General features: G+C 39.0%; 1 protein-coding gene across 1 annotated transcript in view; it reads right to left on the bottom strand.

Moving 5' to 3' along the window:
• LOC126236889 (DC-STAMP domain-containing protein 2) overlaps positions 1-17811 on the bottom strand; it is a 291191-nt gene that overhangs the window by 48320 nt on the left and 225060 nt on the right. The window contains exon 11 of the mRNA XM_049946567.1: positions 16104-16347. Within this exon, the coding sequence (XP_049802524.1) occupies positions 16104-16347 (244 nt within the window). The remainder of the gene's footprint in view (positions 1-16103; positions 16348-17811) is intronic.

The raw sequence follows: 17811 nt of genomic DNA on the forward strand, positions 1-17811 counted from the left end.
GCCCTATTAAACATCAAATGACCAGCTACAGCAAAAGAGTTGTGCAGATTCCTTGGCATGCTCAATTTTTACTAATGCCATCTGCCACATGCCGCTGAAGTGCAGGAACCACTCATGACTGTCCCAAGGTGAAGGGCAAAGCATTACTGCAGTGTACCCCAACAATGATCGATGCATGTGAGGCAACCTAGAAGACTCTTGCGGATGCTGCACTCCCTGCACACCCTACCACAGATGCGCCCCTGGCTATAGTTGCAGATGCCAGTCAAATAGCAATTGGAGTGGCACTTCAGAAATGTATCGGTGACACATGACAACCCCTTGCCTTCTTTTCATGTAAACTGACACCAGCACAGCAAAGATGGAGAGCATACGATCATGAGTCATTAGCAATGTATGCAGCAGTAAAGTACTTCTGCACCCAACTGGAAACAAGAACCTTTACCATGTACACAGATCACAAGCCACTCACATATGCCTTCCTGCAAAACAACAATAAGTGTTCGCCAAGGCAATTTAGCTAGCTGGAATATGTAGTGCAACTCTCGACTGACATACAACACGTCGTCTCAGGCCTCAATAACATGGTGGCTGACTACTTGTCTCAGGTTGGCTGGTCGCAGAGACTGTTAGCCTTTCACACTTATGTGATGTGTAACAGATGGATCAGGAGCTCTGTAACCTTCTGCATGATACACAGACTGGTCTACAACTGAAACGGGTCAACATACCTGAAGCAAACACACAACCCTATTGCAACACTTTCACTGGAAGAAACCACCCATACATGCCAGCAGGACTACGGGCAAGTTAATTTTCCATGGCGTACACAACCCTTGCCACCCAGGCATCAGAGAAACTCAGTGCCTCCCACTACATTTGGCAAGCTATCCAAAATGGTTGTTGGCAGTGGGCCCGCTCTTGCATAGCATGCCAACAAAGCAAGATTATATGGCATGTGTATGCACCCATTGGCAACTTTCTGAAGATCACTGAGAGATTTGACCACATTCACCTACACGTCGTGGGACTCCTGCCACTGTTAGAAGGATGGCGATACCCATTAACAATTATTGATAGATTCAGTACTTCTGCTGATACACTGGCAGCAGCATTTATGGTGCAATGGGATGCAAAATTTGGTTGTCCACTACATATAACAATTGATAGAGGGTTCCAGTTTGAATATGAACTTTTCACACAGATAGGCAAATTATGTGATGCTACACACCATCTGACCACAAGCTAACACCCAGCCAGCAATGGGACGGTGGAGTGCTGGCACAGCTCCTTGAAAGCAGTGCTAACGTGCTATGATATGAATTGGGCCACGGCCTTACCCCTCATACTTCTTGGCCTACAAACAGTACACAAGCCAGATCTGGATGCCTTATTGGCAGAGCTTGTTTATGGAGAGACACTCTGTCTACCAGGGAAAATTGTTCAGTCAAGAGCATCGTTGGCAGACCTTTTACATCAACCCAAATTCATAACTTGACTCAGAGAATACATTGCTGAAATGCGACCTTGACTGGTGCCATGACATGGTTCAGGTCCCTCATTTGTGCATAAAGAATTAACAAACAGCATACACATCATGCTTCAACAAGATGGGGTTGAAGCACCTCTCACACTGCCATATACGGGACCTCATCATGTTCTCATCAATATTGATAAAGCAAAGGACATCCTGCTACAGTACAAATGCAGCATAGTCTCCAACAATAGTGTCAAGCCCACATTTGTGTTTGCTGACTCTTTTGATACACCCCCACCTTCTACAAGCAGACAACTGACTTTCCCTCCTTCTATGATCAAACCACCATCTGATGAAATGCTGGTGCCTCAGCTGCCATGCCAAACACAGTTGGACCGGCACTTCAATTTTCCATCAAGATTTCTCAATGGCATCAGGGCTGATGGAAGGAGACGACACTCTGCTTCTACTGGGGAGGCTGATGTGGCAACAGTGAAGATCACATGTTCTGCAGCATGATCAGGTGATTGCCAAGTTACATCAAAGAAGTTCACATGCTCGCCTGTGCTGGGACTCTGACATGCACGCTTATTACGTGCCTAAGAAGAGATACTACTGAACTCTGTAGTTTTAGTTTTTAATATTATTATTCTGTTGTTATCTGCATGGAGGCAAATTTTCTTATTCTCTTCATTTCCAATAAATGTTCCTGTTCTCAATGTACACGACTTTCCTTTACGTAGTTGAAAGTGGAGAGTTTTTTACTATGGAAGAAAGAATAATGCTCACATTTGCTGCATGTTGTACAACAATGTATTATATGCAATTTATTGGCTTTCTTATACCCCTGAAACATAAACTTCGGTTCCATCCTTGCTCTTCAACATTCCAGAAGAAGTTTATATTGCCATGTGATTCTAGTAGCTATGCCTTAGATTGTGCGTCAAGTCAAGAGGTGGATGGAACAGTGTGCCCTATAGCCTATGCTTCTATTCAATTAACCAAGACTGAGAGGAACTATTCCAGTACACAGCAATGCCAATCCTGATATGTGGCATTAGGTACTTCTGTTGCTACTTGTATGGAAAATGCTTCAAAACGTTAACTGATCATGGACATTAAAATGGTTTATGGATCTGAAGGATCCAACTATCTGCCTTACCCAATGGACATTACATCTTAATGAAATGTACTTCTGTTGCTACTTGTATGGAAAATGCTTCAAAACATTAATGGTTCGTGCACATTAAAATGGTTTATTGATCTGAAGAATCCAACTATCTGCCTTACCCGATGGACATTACATCTTAGTGCATTTGACACTGAAGTTACACACGGTCCCAGAAAAACTCATGGTAATGCAATCAGCTTGACACATAAAGTGTACATAGCAGAGCATTTGGAATTTCAGCAAACAAATACCAAAAAGTGCAGGACACTGTCCCTGACACAAACACAGTTCTGTGCCCATAACAGGAAACTGTATAAACAGACTAAAGGATAGGTGACATGCACCATCCGTTCAAAAAGTTCCGAGACTTTTTTTTTCCCTGGCATATAAGTGACATCAGTGCAGTAACTATAGTGAAACCTTGAACTAACAACAGTAAACAAAAGAGGTGCATTTGACCAGTCATTTGTGAACAGGCACTGTTAAGTAGTAGATATGTGGCATTAGGTACTTCTGTTGCTACTTGTATGGAAAATGCTTCAAAACGTTAACTGATCATACACATTAAACAAACACTTGCTCAAATTTGCTGCATGTTGTACACCAATGTATTACATGCAATTTAGTGGCTTTCTTATACCCCTGAAAGATAAGCTTCAGTTCCATCCTTGCTATTCAACACTCCAGAAGAAGTTTATATTGCCATGTGATGCTAGTAGCTATGCCTTAGTTTGTGTGTCAAGTCATAACTTAGTCATTGCCATAATGTGTCAACATTGTTGTGTCACAAATCAGAAAGAGCAACACCCCTAAATCAAATGTTCAAACCATTCTCCAGAATGTTTTGAAGAAGAGAATAGTGTGCACAAAGTTTGTTCCACACATCCTGACTCCAGAACAAAAACAATGACATGTAGAGCCTGCGTCAACTTATTGAAATGCAAAGCACAGATAGTACTTCTCTGGAAAAAATCTTCATGGGTGATGAGACTTGAAGTTATCAATATTAATCTAGCAAAAGATGACAAACTGCAGCAATTCAAATGAAGTGTGCATGTTTTGAGGACATAATTGACAATGTTGTCAATGTGATACATGAGTTGAACAACAAACCAAAGGACTTTTATTATTGTTTCACACAGTTCTATGAACATTCTGTGCATTTTACTCAAGTGGTGGGAGAGTATGCAGAACACCTTAAACATGAAAACCATCATCTTAACTTTTCTCTATTTTTTGTGAACCTAGTCTCATAACTTTTTAGACTGAAGAGTTATTATCATACCAGTGAATTTATGGGGTGAAGTGTTGAGTCACACCCACAATTTTATCCTGGCAGGACATGAAGGATAGTGGGCTATGGTGTGATGAGTTATGGAAAACTAGATCATTGGTGGCAGACCTCCACAAACAAATCTAGAGCAAAATGTGAAGAACTGCATAAATTGTGTGCAAAGGAGAAAAGTTAGTCATCAGCAGATCCCCTTGCAAAATCTACCATCGGTAGGTCAAACTTTTCAACTACTGGCATGGATGGTCTAGGATCAGCAGGATTTTATGTATTGAACATCAGTGACAACTTTTATATATATATCACGCACTGTTTGAAATTGAACAAAACTGTGCCTGGAGACATACCGGTGCATCCTAACTCAAATCATTCATGGACCGCTGATCAAGCAGTTTGGTCCCTTCCTCCACCCCCCCCCCCCCCCTCCTTTAAACCAATCAACCAACCAATCTGTTCATCACTGTCTTAAAGTTTCTGATAGCAGTTCTCATATTGTTTTCCACAGTATGCACAAAATAATCTTCCAAGCCCTCACATATCCCATTCTCCTGTATTTGAATCTGAATGATAAGTGGAAATTAAAAATTACTTCTTGCCATGATTCTCCATGAAACTCTTTCATAATTTTTATCTAAACTGTGAGTCATTATCACTGAGGATACATTCTAGTTCGATCATGTTCAGAAAGTTTTGTGGCAGTGATATTGACCGCCACCTTCTCGCCATGGCAACCGTAAGGTGTTTGTACACAAAGACTTATACGATTGCTCTCACGTAATGTTGCGAACAGACTCAGTCAGATCGCCTTTACAACCACCATATACGGGCCCATTTCAGGTGCTGAGTAGAAATAGGCATACCGTGGACATAATGTACAATGGTGTTCCGACAAAGGTATCGATTGAATGTGTCAAGCCAGCATGGGTTTTACCCTCTCCGACCTCTGACACCACGCCTGTGCATCAACACATGATGGACGCAGAGCATACCGAAACACTGCTCAGTACATCGTCTGAGACAGGTGAATCACCACCACAAACAACATCACCGCTCCCGAGACACCCGACGCACACCAGAGCTGGACGTCGAGTAAAATTCAAGTATCAAGATATCCCTGGGGCTCACCACTTTAAGTGGGGGGGGGGGGGGGGGGGGGGCTGTGTGGCAGTGATATTTTTCATGTCTGGTGCAAAGTGATATCAAAAGTGCATGAGAGTTTTTTTTCTGATCATGTGTTGTTTTTTATCTTTGCCGTAAGACTATGGTTCTCCTAGCTTTTGTTACTTCTCTGTTGCTTTTTTAGTTTCTTCTTATTGTGAGTTTTTGCGAATAAATATTTTTTCATTAACACATTATACTGGATGGCTACGCAATTATTTGTTGTAGGCAAGTCGCCTACAGTTTCTTCTAATTTCTCACACATCATACAACTGTTGGGTTCATGAAAAAGATGATGAAAAATTTATCATGAGAAAAGTTTCAGCATTCTTTTAATTTCTTGACCCAAGCTTCACAGTCTGCTGATAGAACATGATAAGGTCTGCTCCTAAATAGTTCATGATTCTTAATATTTTATTTGCACTTACAGCCTTCCATATATCCAGGTTTCTTAGAAAATACCATGAAATTTTAGTTTAATACTTCAGTTGTTCCTTGTTTTTGTTCTTCCACTAAGTCAGATGATTCTTGAACGTTTCCACAGGTTTTACATTGCACTAATAACTTTCACACTATTTACTGGAAATACCAGAATGCTCGCAATGCTGCATAAGTCCTGATACAATTTGTGTGAATCTAAATTTAATCCACAGATTTGAAAAGCCATTAAAATACTGCCCTTAATTACTTCACAATCCTGCAATAAATCTTCTGTTATGTGATGGGCACCGTCATGTAATATAGCATTAATAACACATTCTGACTCATTCTGTAGCTGTGTCATATCAAAACTAAACTCATTTTTCCAGGTAATGATACACTACATCTGCTGCTCATGATTTGATCTTTCAGGTCACCTATCACGTCTTTGTTCATCATACTGTGGTCAACTATGTTCTTCATAGTGTTGTTGATTCAAATTCTGATTATCTACCTGTCTATGATAATCAGAATTTGAATCAACAACACTGATTATCTACCTGTCTATGCCCCCCCATGAACCATGGACCTTGCCGTTGGTGGGGAGGCTTGCGTGCCTCAGTGATACAGATAGCTGTACCGTAGCTACAACCAAAACGGAGGGGTATCTGTTGAGAGGCCAGACAAACGTGTGGTTCCTGAAGAGGGGCAGCAGCCTTTTCAGTAGTTGCAAGGGCAACACTCTGGATGATTGACTGATCTGGCCTTGTAACAATAACCAAAACGGTCTTGCTGTGCTGGTACTGCGAAAGGCTGAAAGCAAGGGGAAACTACGGCCGTAATTTTTCCCGAGGGCATGCAGCTTTACTGTATGATTAAATGATGATGGCGTCCTCTTGGGTAAAATATTCCGGAGGTAAAATAGTCCCCCATTCGGATCTCCGGGCGGGGACTACTCAAGAGGATGTCGTTATCAGGAGAAACAAAACTGGCGTTCTACGGATCGGAGCATGGAATGTCAGGTCCCTTAATCGGGCAGGTAGGTTAGAAAATTTGAAATGGGAAATGGATAGGTTAAAGTTAGATATAGTGGGAATTAGTGAAGTTCGGTGGCAGGAGGAACAAGACTTCTGGTCAGGTGACTACAGGGTTATAAACACAAAGTCAAATAGGGGTAATGCAGGAGTAGGTTTAATAATGAATAGGAAAATAGGAATGAGGGTAAGCTACTACAAACAGCATAGTGAACGCATTATTGTGGCCAAGATAGATACGAAGCCCAACTAGTTTATATGCCAACTAGCTCTGCAGATGATGAAGAAATTGAAGAAATGTATGATGAAATAAAAGAAATTATTCAGATAGTGAAGGGAGACGAAAATTTAGTAGTCATGGGTGACTGGAATTCGAGTGTAGGAAAAGGGAGAGAAGGAAACGTAGTAGGTGAATATGGATTGGGGCTAAGAAATGAAAGAGGAAGCCGCCTGGTAGAATTTTGCACAGAGCACAACTTAATCATAGCTAATACTTGGTTTAAGAATCATGAAAGAAGGTTGTATACATGGAAGAACCCTGGAGATACTAAAAGGTATCAGATAGATTATACAATGGTAAGACAGAGATTTAGGAACCAGGTTTTAAATTGTAAGACATTTCCAGGGGCAGATGTGGACTCTGACCACAATCTATTGGTTATGACCTGTAGATTAAAACTGAAGAAACTGCAAAAAGGTGGGAATTTAAGGAGATGGGACCTGGATAAACTGAAAGAACCAGAGGTTGTACAGAGTTTCAGGGAGAGCATAAGGGAACAATTGACAGGAATGGGGGAAAGAAATACAGTAGAAGAAGAATGGGTAGCTTTGAGGGATGAAGTAGTGAAGGCAGCAGAGGATCAAATAGGTAAAAAGACGAGGGCTAGTAGAAATCCTTGGGTAACAGAAGAAATATTGAATTTAATTGATGAAAGGAGAAAATATAAAAATGCAGTAAGTGAAGCAGGCAAAAAGGAATACAAACGTCTCAAAAATGAGATCGACAGGAAGTGCAAAATGGCTAAGCAGGGATGGCTAGAGGACAAATGTAAGGATGTAGACGCTTATCTTACTAGGGGTAAGATAGATACTGCCTACAGGAAAATTAAAGAGACCTTTGGAGATAAGAGAACCACTTGTATGAACATCAAGAGCTCAGATGGAAACCCAGTTCTAAGCAAAGAAGGGAAAGCAGAAAGGTGGAAGGAGTATATAGAGGGTCTATACAAGGGCGATGTACTTGAGGACAATATTATGGAAATGGAAGAGGATGTAGATGAAGATGAAATGGGAGATAAGATACTGCGTGATGAGTTTGACAGAGCACTGAAAGACCTGAATCGAAACAAGGCCCCCGGAGTAGACAACATTCCATTGGAACTACTGGCGGCCTTGGGAGAGCCAGTGCTGACAAAACTCTACCATCTGGTGAGCAAGATGTATGAAACAGGCGAAATACCCTCAGACTTCAAGAAGAATATAATAATTCCAATCCCAAAGAAAGCAGGTGTTGACAGATGTGAAAATTACCGAACTATCAGTTTAATAAGTCACGGCTGCAAAATACTAACGCGAATTCTTTACAGACGAATGGAAAAACTAGTAGAAGCCAACCTCGGGGAAGATCAGTTTGGATTCCGTAGAAATACTGGAACATGTGAGACAATACTGACCTTACGACTTATCTTAGAAGAAAGATTAAGGAAAGGCAAACCTACGTTTCTAGCATTTGTAGACTTAGAGAAAGCTTTTGACAATGTTAACTGGAATACTCTCTTTCAAATTCTAAAGGTGGCAGGGGTAAAATACAGGGAGCGAAAGGCTATTTACAATTTGTACAGAAACCAGATGGCAGTTATAAGAGTCGAGGGACATGAAAGGGAAGCAGTGGTTGGGAAGGGAGTAAGACAGGGTTGTAGCCTCTCCCCGATGTTATTCAATCTGTATATTGAGCAAGCAGTAAAGGAAACAAAAGAGAAATTCGGAGTAGGTATTAAAATCCATGGAGAAGAAATAAAAACTTTGAGGTTTGCCGATGACATTGTAATTCTGTCAGAGACAGCAAAGGACTTGGAAGAGCAGTTGAACGGAATGGATGGTGTCTTGAAGGGAGGATATAAGAAGAACATCAACAAAAGCAAAACGAGGATAATGGAATGTAGTCGAATTAAGTCGGGTGATGTTGAGGGTATTAGATTAGGAAATGAGACACTAGAAGTAGTAAAGGAGTTTTGGTATTTGGGGAGCAAAATAACTGATGATGGTCGAAGTAGAGAGGATATAAAATGTAGACCGGCAATGGCAAGGAAAGCGTTTCTGAAGAAGAGAAATTTGTTAACATCGAGTATAGATTTAAGTGTCAGGAAGTCATTTCTGAAAGTATTTGTATGGAGTGTAGCCATGTATGGAAGTGAAACATGGACGGTAAATACTTTGGACAAGAAGAGAATAGAAGCTTTCGAAATGTGGTGCTACAGAAGAATGCTGAAGATTAGATGGGTAGATCACATAACTAATGAGGAGGTACTGAGTAGGATTGGGGAGAAGAGGAGTTTGTGGCACAACTTGACCAGAAGAAGGGATCGGTTGGTAGGAAATGTTCTGAGGCATCAAGGGATCACCAATTTAGTACTGGAGGGCAGCGTGGAGGGTAAAAATCGTAGGGGGAGACCAAGAGATGAATACACTAAGCAGATTCAGAAGGATGTAGGTTGCAGTAGGTACTGGGAGATGAAGAAGCTTGCACAGGATAGAGTAGCATGGAGAGCTACATCAAACCAGTCGCAGGACTGAAGACCACAACAACAACAACAACAACAACAACCTGTCTATGATTTCCACGCTGCTCATTATTATTATTGTAGTGTTGTTGCTGCTTCATGCCTGAATTTTGATAAAATCAATTACTTTGTATTCCTTTCTGCATTCGGTGTTCATCATTAATGACCTATAGGCAATTGGACTTGAATAACACTTTTTCAAAACTGTGATGCAGCATTACAGCAAATCTTTCCTGCGCAGTGAGCGGTAATCTTTAAATTAAGACATTTTTAGCCTACTGAAAATGAAAATAACTACTTATTGTGCTTCTGTTCTGATCACGTACTGGTGGCGACATTAATTCAAATCTATAACTTATGCATATTTTGAGTTTTGGCCTTCAGAACATGCAGTGGGGAAAGCATTATGAAACTGTCCCAGGAAACCAACCAAATGTATTCCATTTCCTGGATGGATTCTCTAAATTTTTGCATATTGGAGTAATTGCAAAATCCTTGGTTTAATGGTGGTACTATAAAATCACAACTTCTTTGTTCCAAACACCAGTTAATTTCCTGTTTAAATGTTTTATGATCAAACCCTTCCATATTATTGTCATTATTGCTGATGCTATTATTAATGTTGTTAAATTTAGGTTCAAGTGTCTTGTATTGTGTCTGAACATCCATAAACAATGTATAAATTTTGTTGTGTTTGTGAAAGAGTCACATTTAACTTTAGCAGTCTCAGTGTTTTGTTGATTAAATGAGATGAACTGTTCTGTTAGCAGACCTCTGACTGTCTTCTTTATGTTCATTTAAGTCCATTTTTAGAGTCACAATTTCAGTTTCAACATTTTCACTTTGCAAATCTAATTCAGATTTCAGTTTATCATATCTGCACTTTAATAACTCACTTATGATGTGCCATGCAGGCCTATCTATTATTTATTTGTTGATTATTTGTTGATCTTCTGTGTTTCCTGGACAGCCAGTAACAATAAGCCATAATGCAAGTCACTCATTTCCGATTTGAACATTCTTAGTCTGTATAGATAATTTTGGTTCATTTGAATCAAAATCTACATCTTCATTACTTAGAATATATACAGATTTTGTGAAATTCTCTCCTACTGAACCATCCAATAATGCACTTTTACAAGTTACACTTTATTGACAATATTAGCTGCACTAGCCAGTTTTGTAGTGGGAATTACGAGGGGAGACCCAAAAGTAACATGAATTGGTCTGCGGTGGGGAGGGAAAGTGGGGGAACCCCTTATTTGACCAGGTGTCTGTTATGGTCGCACCACCTGAGTCAGTGTGTGAAGTTGTGTCACTGTGAGTGCATTGGTTCGTCCGTGAGAGTTTTTCTTAGAAAAACAACTTTTCCATTTCAGCAAAAATGTGATGGCCGACTGTCAAGAGCAAAGCACAACTGTGAAATTTTGTTTCCTGTTGGAGAAACTGCCCATGTAAGAATGCTTATGGTGATGCTGCCCTAAGTGAAACTGGTGGCTTTCACGTTTTAAAAATGGAGAAATATCAATTGAAGACCAGCTCTGTTCAAGACATCCCTCAACGTCAAGAAGTGATGAAAATGTCAACAAAATCAATGCCCTAGTTTCTAAAGACCATCGCCAAACCATTGATAATCTCTGTGAGATGTCTTGAATATCATGGAGTTCAATTCAGAGGATTTTATCCAAAGATTTGCTCATGAGAAGGGTTGCAACCAAATTTGCCCCTCACCTTCTCACAGACGAGCAAAGGGATTGTCAACTTCAGGCATGAGGGAGCCCTGAATTTTTTTCCAAGGTGATTACTGATGATGAATCATGGTGCTACGGATATGACCCTGAAACAAAGCAGCAATCAAGCCAGTGGAAGATAAGTGGCCTTCCTCTTCCCAAAAAAGCCTGCCAAGTGAAGTCAAACATCAAGACAATGCTCATTTGTTTCTTTGATTGCAGAGGTGTTGTGCATGATGAGTTCGTTACCCTGAGTCAAACTATCAACCAGAAATTCTACTTGGAGGTTTTGAAAAGATTGAGGGAGAATGTCCAGAAGCATGTGTGTCAATTTGTACCTCTCTATCTACATTATTCCATGATTTATTCAGTTTTCAAATTTATACTGACTTTTTGATCACCCGGTATTAAGAAATAAAGACCTTATGCTGAATTTTTCTTCCCCCCTCCCATTACCCTATTAAAAAGAATCAACAATCACTACGAAAGTTCACTGTCTATGTAATTCACAAAATTCTATCCGACACATATCTTGATGAATTTTCTAGGCACTATGAAGCATTTCCTTCCAAGCTCACTCTGATTTTTCTTTTGCTGATGGGGTTCGAAGTCCTGTCGTAGTCACCATTGTAACCTCCCATATCTTAGGCCTATTCTTCTGTTCATTCTATTCTCATGGTTGCAGCAGATGAACACGCATAATTTAGTTAATATTTTCCACATTAGAAAGGAACTTTGCCACCCGGTATGGTTGTCACGGATAATGATAAACATGTTAAGACTGATTTGTTAACATGTAGCACTCACTCACAAAATATTACATTCCAGTTTTGACAATAGCATACCATTAATAGTGTTGCCTTTTCCATTATATTTTTAATGTAATTGATACATGTACCATCATTTTTTGGTGGAATATATCTTACATACATCAATTTCTATTCATGGTGATTTTTATTATTGTACATTATTTCTTTATATTATTTCTGTACTAACACCTGTATTGTCTGTGTATGTTATATTTTTCATAGGTTAGAAGAAAAAAAAATAATTGAAAGGGGGTTAATGTGACCCTGTGATGAGGTGAGACATTGATCCCTCAAATTCGTTTTATTATAACATGAGCAGTATAGTCCTGGAATAAATGTTAGTGTAGTGTAGTATGAGTATTACTCCTGTAAAGGGATCTCAATGATCCTCATTGAAAACTGGATGTTTTATGAACTGTTAATAAGCTAGGTATCAGTGAAACACACACATCTATGAATATAATTGATGAATATAATTGTCAATCTTTTATTTAAAATGCGCTACTAAAAACCTTTTACTAAAAAAAAATTAAAATGCGCTACTTAAAAAAAAAAAAAAAAAAAAAAAAAGGAGAGAGAGAGAGAGAAGAAGAAGACATTTAACTTCTTTTACTGTAATCCTCCCTGGAAATTTATACAGAGTTCTACACCCATAAACTGGTAGCTCTGGTGGAGGCAGCTTACCAATCACCTCACAGAATGGGGCAGTGAATATACCATGTTTGGCCAAATGAAGGATGCACTCCACGGAAAGCAGTATGTGGATGATGGGGACATTATTGATGTAGCAAAATGTTGGCTCCGATGATGACCAGTAGAGTGGTACCACCCAGGCAAATAAGCCCTCCCAGTAAGCTGGCATAAGGGTGTGGCCAAACTCATTGTTCTTTATGTCTTCTGTTAGGTGGCAAGGAACCCAGCAGGCACATGTCTTTGGGTACCACAACTGGTGATGTTTGTTGTGCAGTGAGGTGTTTGACTGTGATACATAGTGTGTAGGTACATGGCGAAAGACCCGCCGGATATGGTTACGTTAAAATTTATTAAAAAATGAAACAGCGATAATGGCAGAAATAAAAGACCAACTATAAGCATAGGCAAAGACATCAGTTATGAATGTGCAATAAAGTGTAGACATTTCACCATAAAACATCATTCACTTTTTTGTACATGATTTTGTTTCACTCTGCCATATGTAGAAGTTTGGTTAAGACGTATCGCTTGGAGTATGATGGGCTACGAGTGTTTTGCATTATATGTTTTTCTGAATAAGAGAAGACTTAATACCAGTACTAAGTATTTTTATTAAAGTGAAATAGAACCAAGTTAAGAAAATTTCCTTCATATTTTATATCGTCTTGAGAAGCACTGGTGTTGCCTGGAGTCAACTGCCTGCATCTACAACTGAAATGGAGGAAAAGAAGTCCATGGTCATATTTTCATAAAATCAACAGAAGGATAGTGATGGATACAGGAAAAGAAATAACGCAAGGTAAAGTGAATGAACAATAGTACAATTTTGTACATGCAGAACATTTCCTAATAATACACTGTACTAATATTCTCTTTTCATTGCAACTGAAAGGACAATTATCAATCAATACCTTTAATTTTTCCTTTTAATTACATTTTTTATTATTATAATACACTAGATCACATTGAATTAGTATGTCCGCACATTCCAACATTGCAGGAATCACAACTGTGCGGCCGGCCAGCATGCAAGAGACTGGACATGTTTGCACAACCTTTTAGTGATTAGGACAGATGCCTCACCTAATGACTCACCATATTTTTGTTCACTGCCACATCTTTGCAGATCATCTGAAAGTTCCTGTTAATATCTGTGATGCTCTGGCTTTTCACTGAAAGAAACTCAATGACAGCTCTCTGCTTGGAATGCACCTCTGTTACAGATGCCATTTTGAGGCCTGCATATATTGGCACCACCTAGCAGAACTTCATGAAAGTGTAAGGCAAACAGGTAACAAGATGAACATCAATGAAAGTTATGAGGTTTAGTCAAATTAAAGTAGGTGTTGCTGAGAGAATTAGATTACAAAAGGAGATGCTGAATGTAATAGGAGGTTTTGCTATGTGGGAAACAAAATACCAGATGGTGGCAGAATTAGAGAGGATACAGAAAGCTGACTGGAAATGGCAAGGAACATTTCTAAAAAAGATAAATTTGTTAACATCAAAAGCAAATTTAAATGTTATGGATTTGTTCCTGAAGGTATTTGTCTGAAGTGAAGCATTGTACAGAAGTGAAATGTGGATGATAAACAGTTCAAACAAGAAGAAAGTGTGGCACCACAGAAAAATATTGAAGAGTAGAAGGATATGTTAGCTAATTAATGAAGAGTTACTGAACTGAAGTGACACGAAAAGAAATTTGTTACACGCCATAACTAAAATAAGGAATAGGTTGATGTAGGAATAGTTAATATGGTGGTGGAGGAATGTGTGCTGTGGCACTGTGCAAGGTATGGAAGGAGAACAAAATCTGATTACAGTAAGCAGCTTTGAGCGTAAGTAGTTTGCAGTAGTGATGCACAGAAAAATAGACTTGTACAGGACTGGACTAGTGTGGAGTGCTGCATAAAACCAGTCTTCAGACTGCAGTCCATAACAATAACATTAAGTCTAAAATTAATGTGAATACTAAAGCATTATATGAAAGTTCCCACATACAATCATCTCAAGTAATTGACCCCAACTTGCCTCTCACCAATTTTGAAGCTTCTGTAAACAAAATACAATCTCCACCTCATTTCCTCACAGTTCAGTCCCCCAAGAAAATGAGTAGACAGGAGATTAATTCAAAATTCAAAACACAAATATCCAACATTATAATGCAACCTTAACTTATGGAAATACACTGGCAAACAGCAAGAGTCCAACAGAGATCCTGCATGAACATCAAGTATGTATGTTTCTCTCTCTCCTGCTGCCATACTGACATCCACATTACACAATGTAGTTCTGACTTGGCACTACAAATTTGGCCACGACTTTTAGCAGGAGACAGGATGGAATGTCATCATGGTGGAGGCATCATGAGACTTAGCTGTGAGCTCAGTTACCACATCAACTATTTCCACTGTTATCTTGCTACTCTTCCTGGCTCAAAAACAAGTGTCACTGCCTTCAGAACTACAGTTGAGCCCTAGAACTGCACCACTGCCACCACTACGAACCAGTGTACTGTAACTGTCATATCATGCTCTAACCCAGCTGGCTTTGCAGCCTTGCAGACGTCTAAGGCTGCCACTACATCCATGTCAACATATCTAGGACTATCAGGTGTCCATTCTTGTACATTTGTGATAATATGGGCATCAATTTGCAGATGGCCATCAAAAGTCTTGCTAGCCTCTTCAACTTCAAATACAACACCACTGATATCAGCTTCAGTACAAACATTGTGGCAAAATGGATTCCACCCTACAACTCTCGAGTCTCTAACTCACCAGAAAAACACGATTCAACACTTCAAGCTTTATACAGTCACTTGGAGGTGGGTGCTGTATCCATGGAGATAAATAGTGATACAGAAGAGAAGCCCAAAGAAGCTGCACAACTTCAGGATGCTCTACAGCAAGCAAGTACGTCACTGCCAAAATACCCCTACAGCGTGTTATGAGAGCTTCATTCCTCACAACATACAACCCAAAAAGATGCAGCACAAACCACCCATAGCCTTGCTCTGGTATTTCCTGGGAGATATTCATTGAAATTCCACATGGAACTTGATACAATGGACCTCACATTTCACAGACTTTGTTTATGGACTCTATGAGGAGTAGTGCTAGCTTTTCTGTTGATATATTTACACAAAACACTGGAGTGTTTTCTGACATAACTAGAATAAGAGATAATAGCACAATGCAGTCATTACAGGAGCAATTATGACATATAAAATTTATTTATTGTGCTCTATATTAATATTTGTGTCTATCGAATACAAATAAATGTCTCCCGATGCAAACATAAACAATAATGCAAACATAAGCAATAGGAAACTTGAAAACATAAACAAATGAAAATATGATGGATTTGAGAACAAAAGCCTTCTGCCTTAAGTGTTAAAATATTTGAACAATGTTAGTGTGCAAAATGTTACAAATACATGTTGCTCTCCAACAAAAATATCTGGAACACTATAAACATTGCACATGACTGCTATGTTACACATAGAAAAATTGTTCTAATTTTAAAAGTGTTTTTTACCTCTGCCATAACTGGGTAAAAAATGACTCCTCATCTCCTCCTCTTTTTCCCTTACCAAACTTTCTTCTTAGGTGTCTACGAGCAAATTTAAGAAAATTTTCTCTTGATCTAAGTATACGGTTGTAAAGCCATACAGCCCTCTGTTGTGCTCTTTGAGGATAATAGTAGCCCATAAACCATTGCCTTAGACGTAATACATATGGCTCAATTATTGCCAAAATAAGACATAGCAGTACTATAAACCCTGAAAAAAGTATTAAATTTATTTTAGTATATAGCACACACATGATTAAATTTTGCATTATTCTGTTTGAATTCAAGCATGATGGATATTTATTTTCAGAGTTATTTATGAGACAGATGTAATTCAAATATAACAAAATATCTGAGTGTTTACCTGACAATTGCATGAACTTCTTTAATATTTTAAATATCCAGAGCAAATTTAGCATGTTTCAAATCATTAAGTGTAAAATGGATCAGTTCACTCTCAGTCTGAATGACTTTATATTTTGAAATAGTGGAAAGTCAGGTTAGAATATTAGTAATAGATTGCTGCTACTCACTGTAAAGATAACATGCTGAGTTTCAGACAGGGCCAATGAGAAGATTGTTACACACTTACAGCCACCCACACACACACACACTTTCCTGCAAGCAGTCATACCTGATACAAACATGACCTTTTATCTCTGGCCACTTTAGCCAGACTGGCCAGCTAGCAGTCTGGTTAAAGTGGATGGAGACAGCGGTCTTGTGCGCATGAGGTGTGTCTGCTTATGTGAATGTGTGTCTATTTTCCCTTTCTCTTCTGCAGAAGGCTTTGGCTGAAAGCTAAGTGAGTAACAGTATTTTTGTGGTACCTGTCTGCAACTCAACACGCCATTTTTATGGTGAGTGGTAGTCTATTCTTTTCATAATTGCTGCCTTAACATTTTGTCATTCTAAATTCTGGGGTTTCATGCTTGCTTGCAGAAGGAGCGAAGACAGCATAACAATAAGTAATGCACCACACAGAACAGTACTGATATGACACCAGCAACTGTTATGGACGGTAAAGCCAGCCAAAGGACATAAAATAGATTACAAACATCTGTCAGTGATACTTGATTGCTAATGAAACAAATGATGATACTTGTCAGAAAAAAAATCATGGCAGCAGACCCCAACAAATGAGGGCATGAAATCCACCAATGCCTGTTCAAGGAAATGGGTATACTAACTAATGCTTCCCAGTATATTTGTTCCTTAATTAAAACATCTCATTTTCATAATAACAGATCAGTTCATGGTATCAGTACTAGAAATAAGAATAGTGTTCATAAAGATTTAATGGCACTTACTTTGGTCCACAAAGGCATCCATTATTCAGGAACAAATGTTTTCAGTAATTTGCCAGCAGCCATAAAAAGTTTAACTACAAATGCATAGTTTATAAGGAGCATTTGGGATTTATTGCTGAGGTATCCTTTCTATTACACTGATGAATTTCTTATTGCAACTGATTTCTGTATCTATTATTAATAATGTCAGATAATGTGATTATTAAATAAAATCAGAGTTCTGTGCGTCTCCATAGGCAGCATTGTGAAGTGTTGTTTTCTGTTTGATTGCTTGTGGTTACAAGAGTGCAAGTAATATCACGTGCAGTATACTGTACATTTATACATTTACATGTTTTGTGACAAGTGTATTGTTACCTATAAAA

This window comes from Schistocerca nitens, chromosome 1, assembly GCF_023898315.1.
Source record: "Schistocerca nitens isolate TAMUIC-IGC-003100 chromosome 1, iqSchNite1.1, whole genome shotgun sequence".
Taxonomy (NCBI): domain Eukaryota; kingdom Metazoa; phylum Arthropoda; class Insecta; order Orthoptera; family Acrididae; genus Schistocerca; species Schistocerca nitens.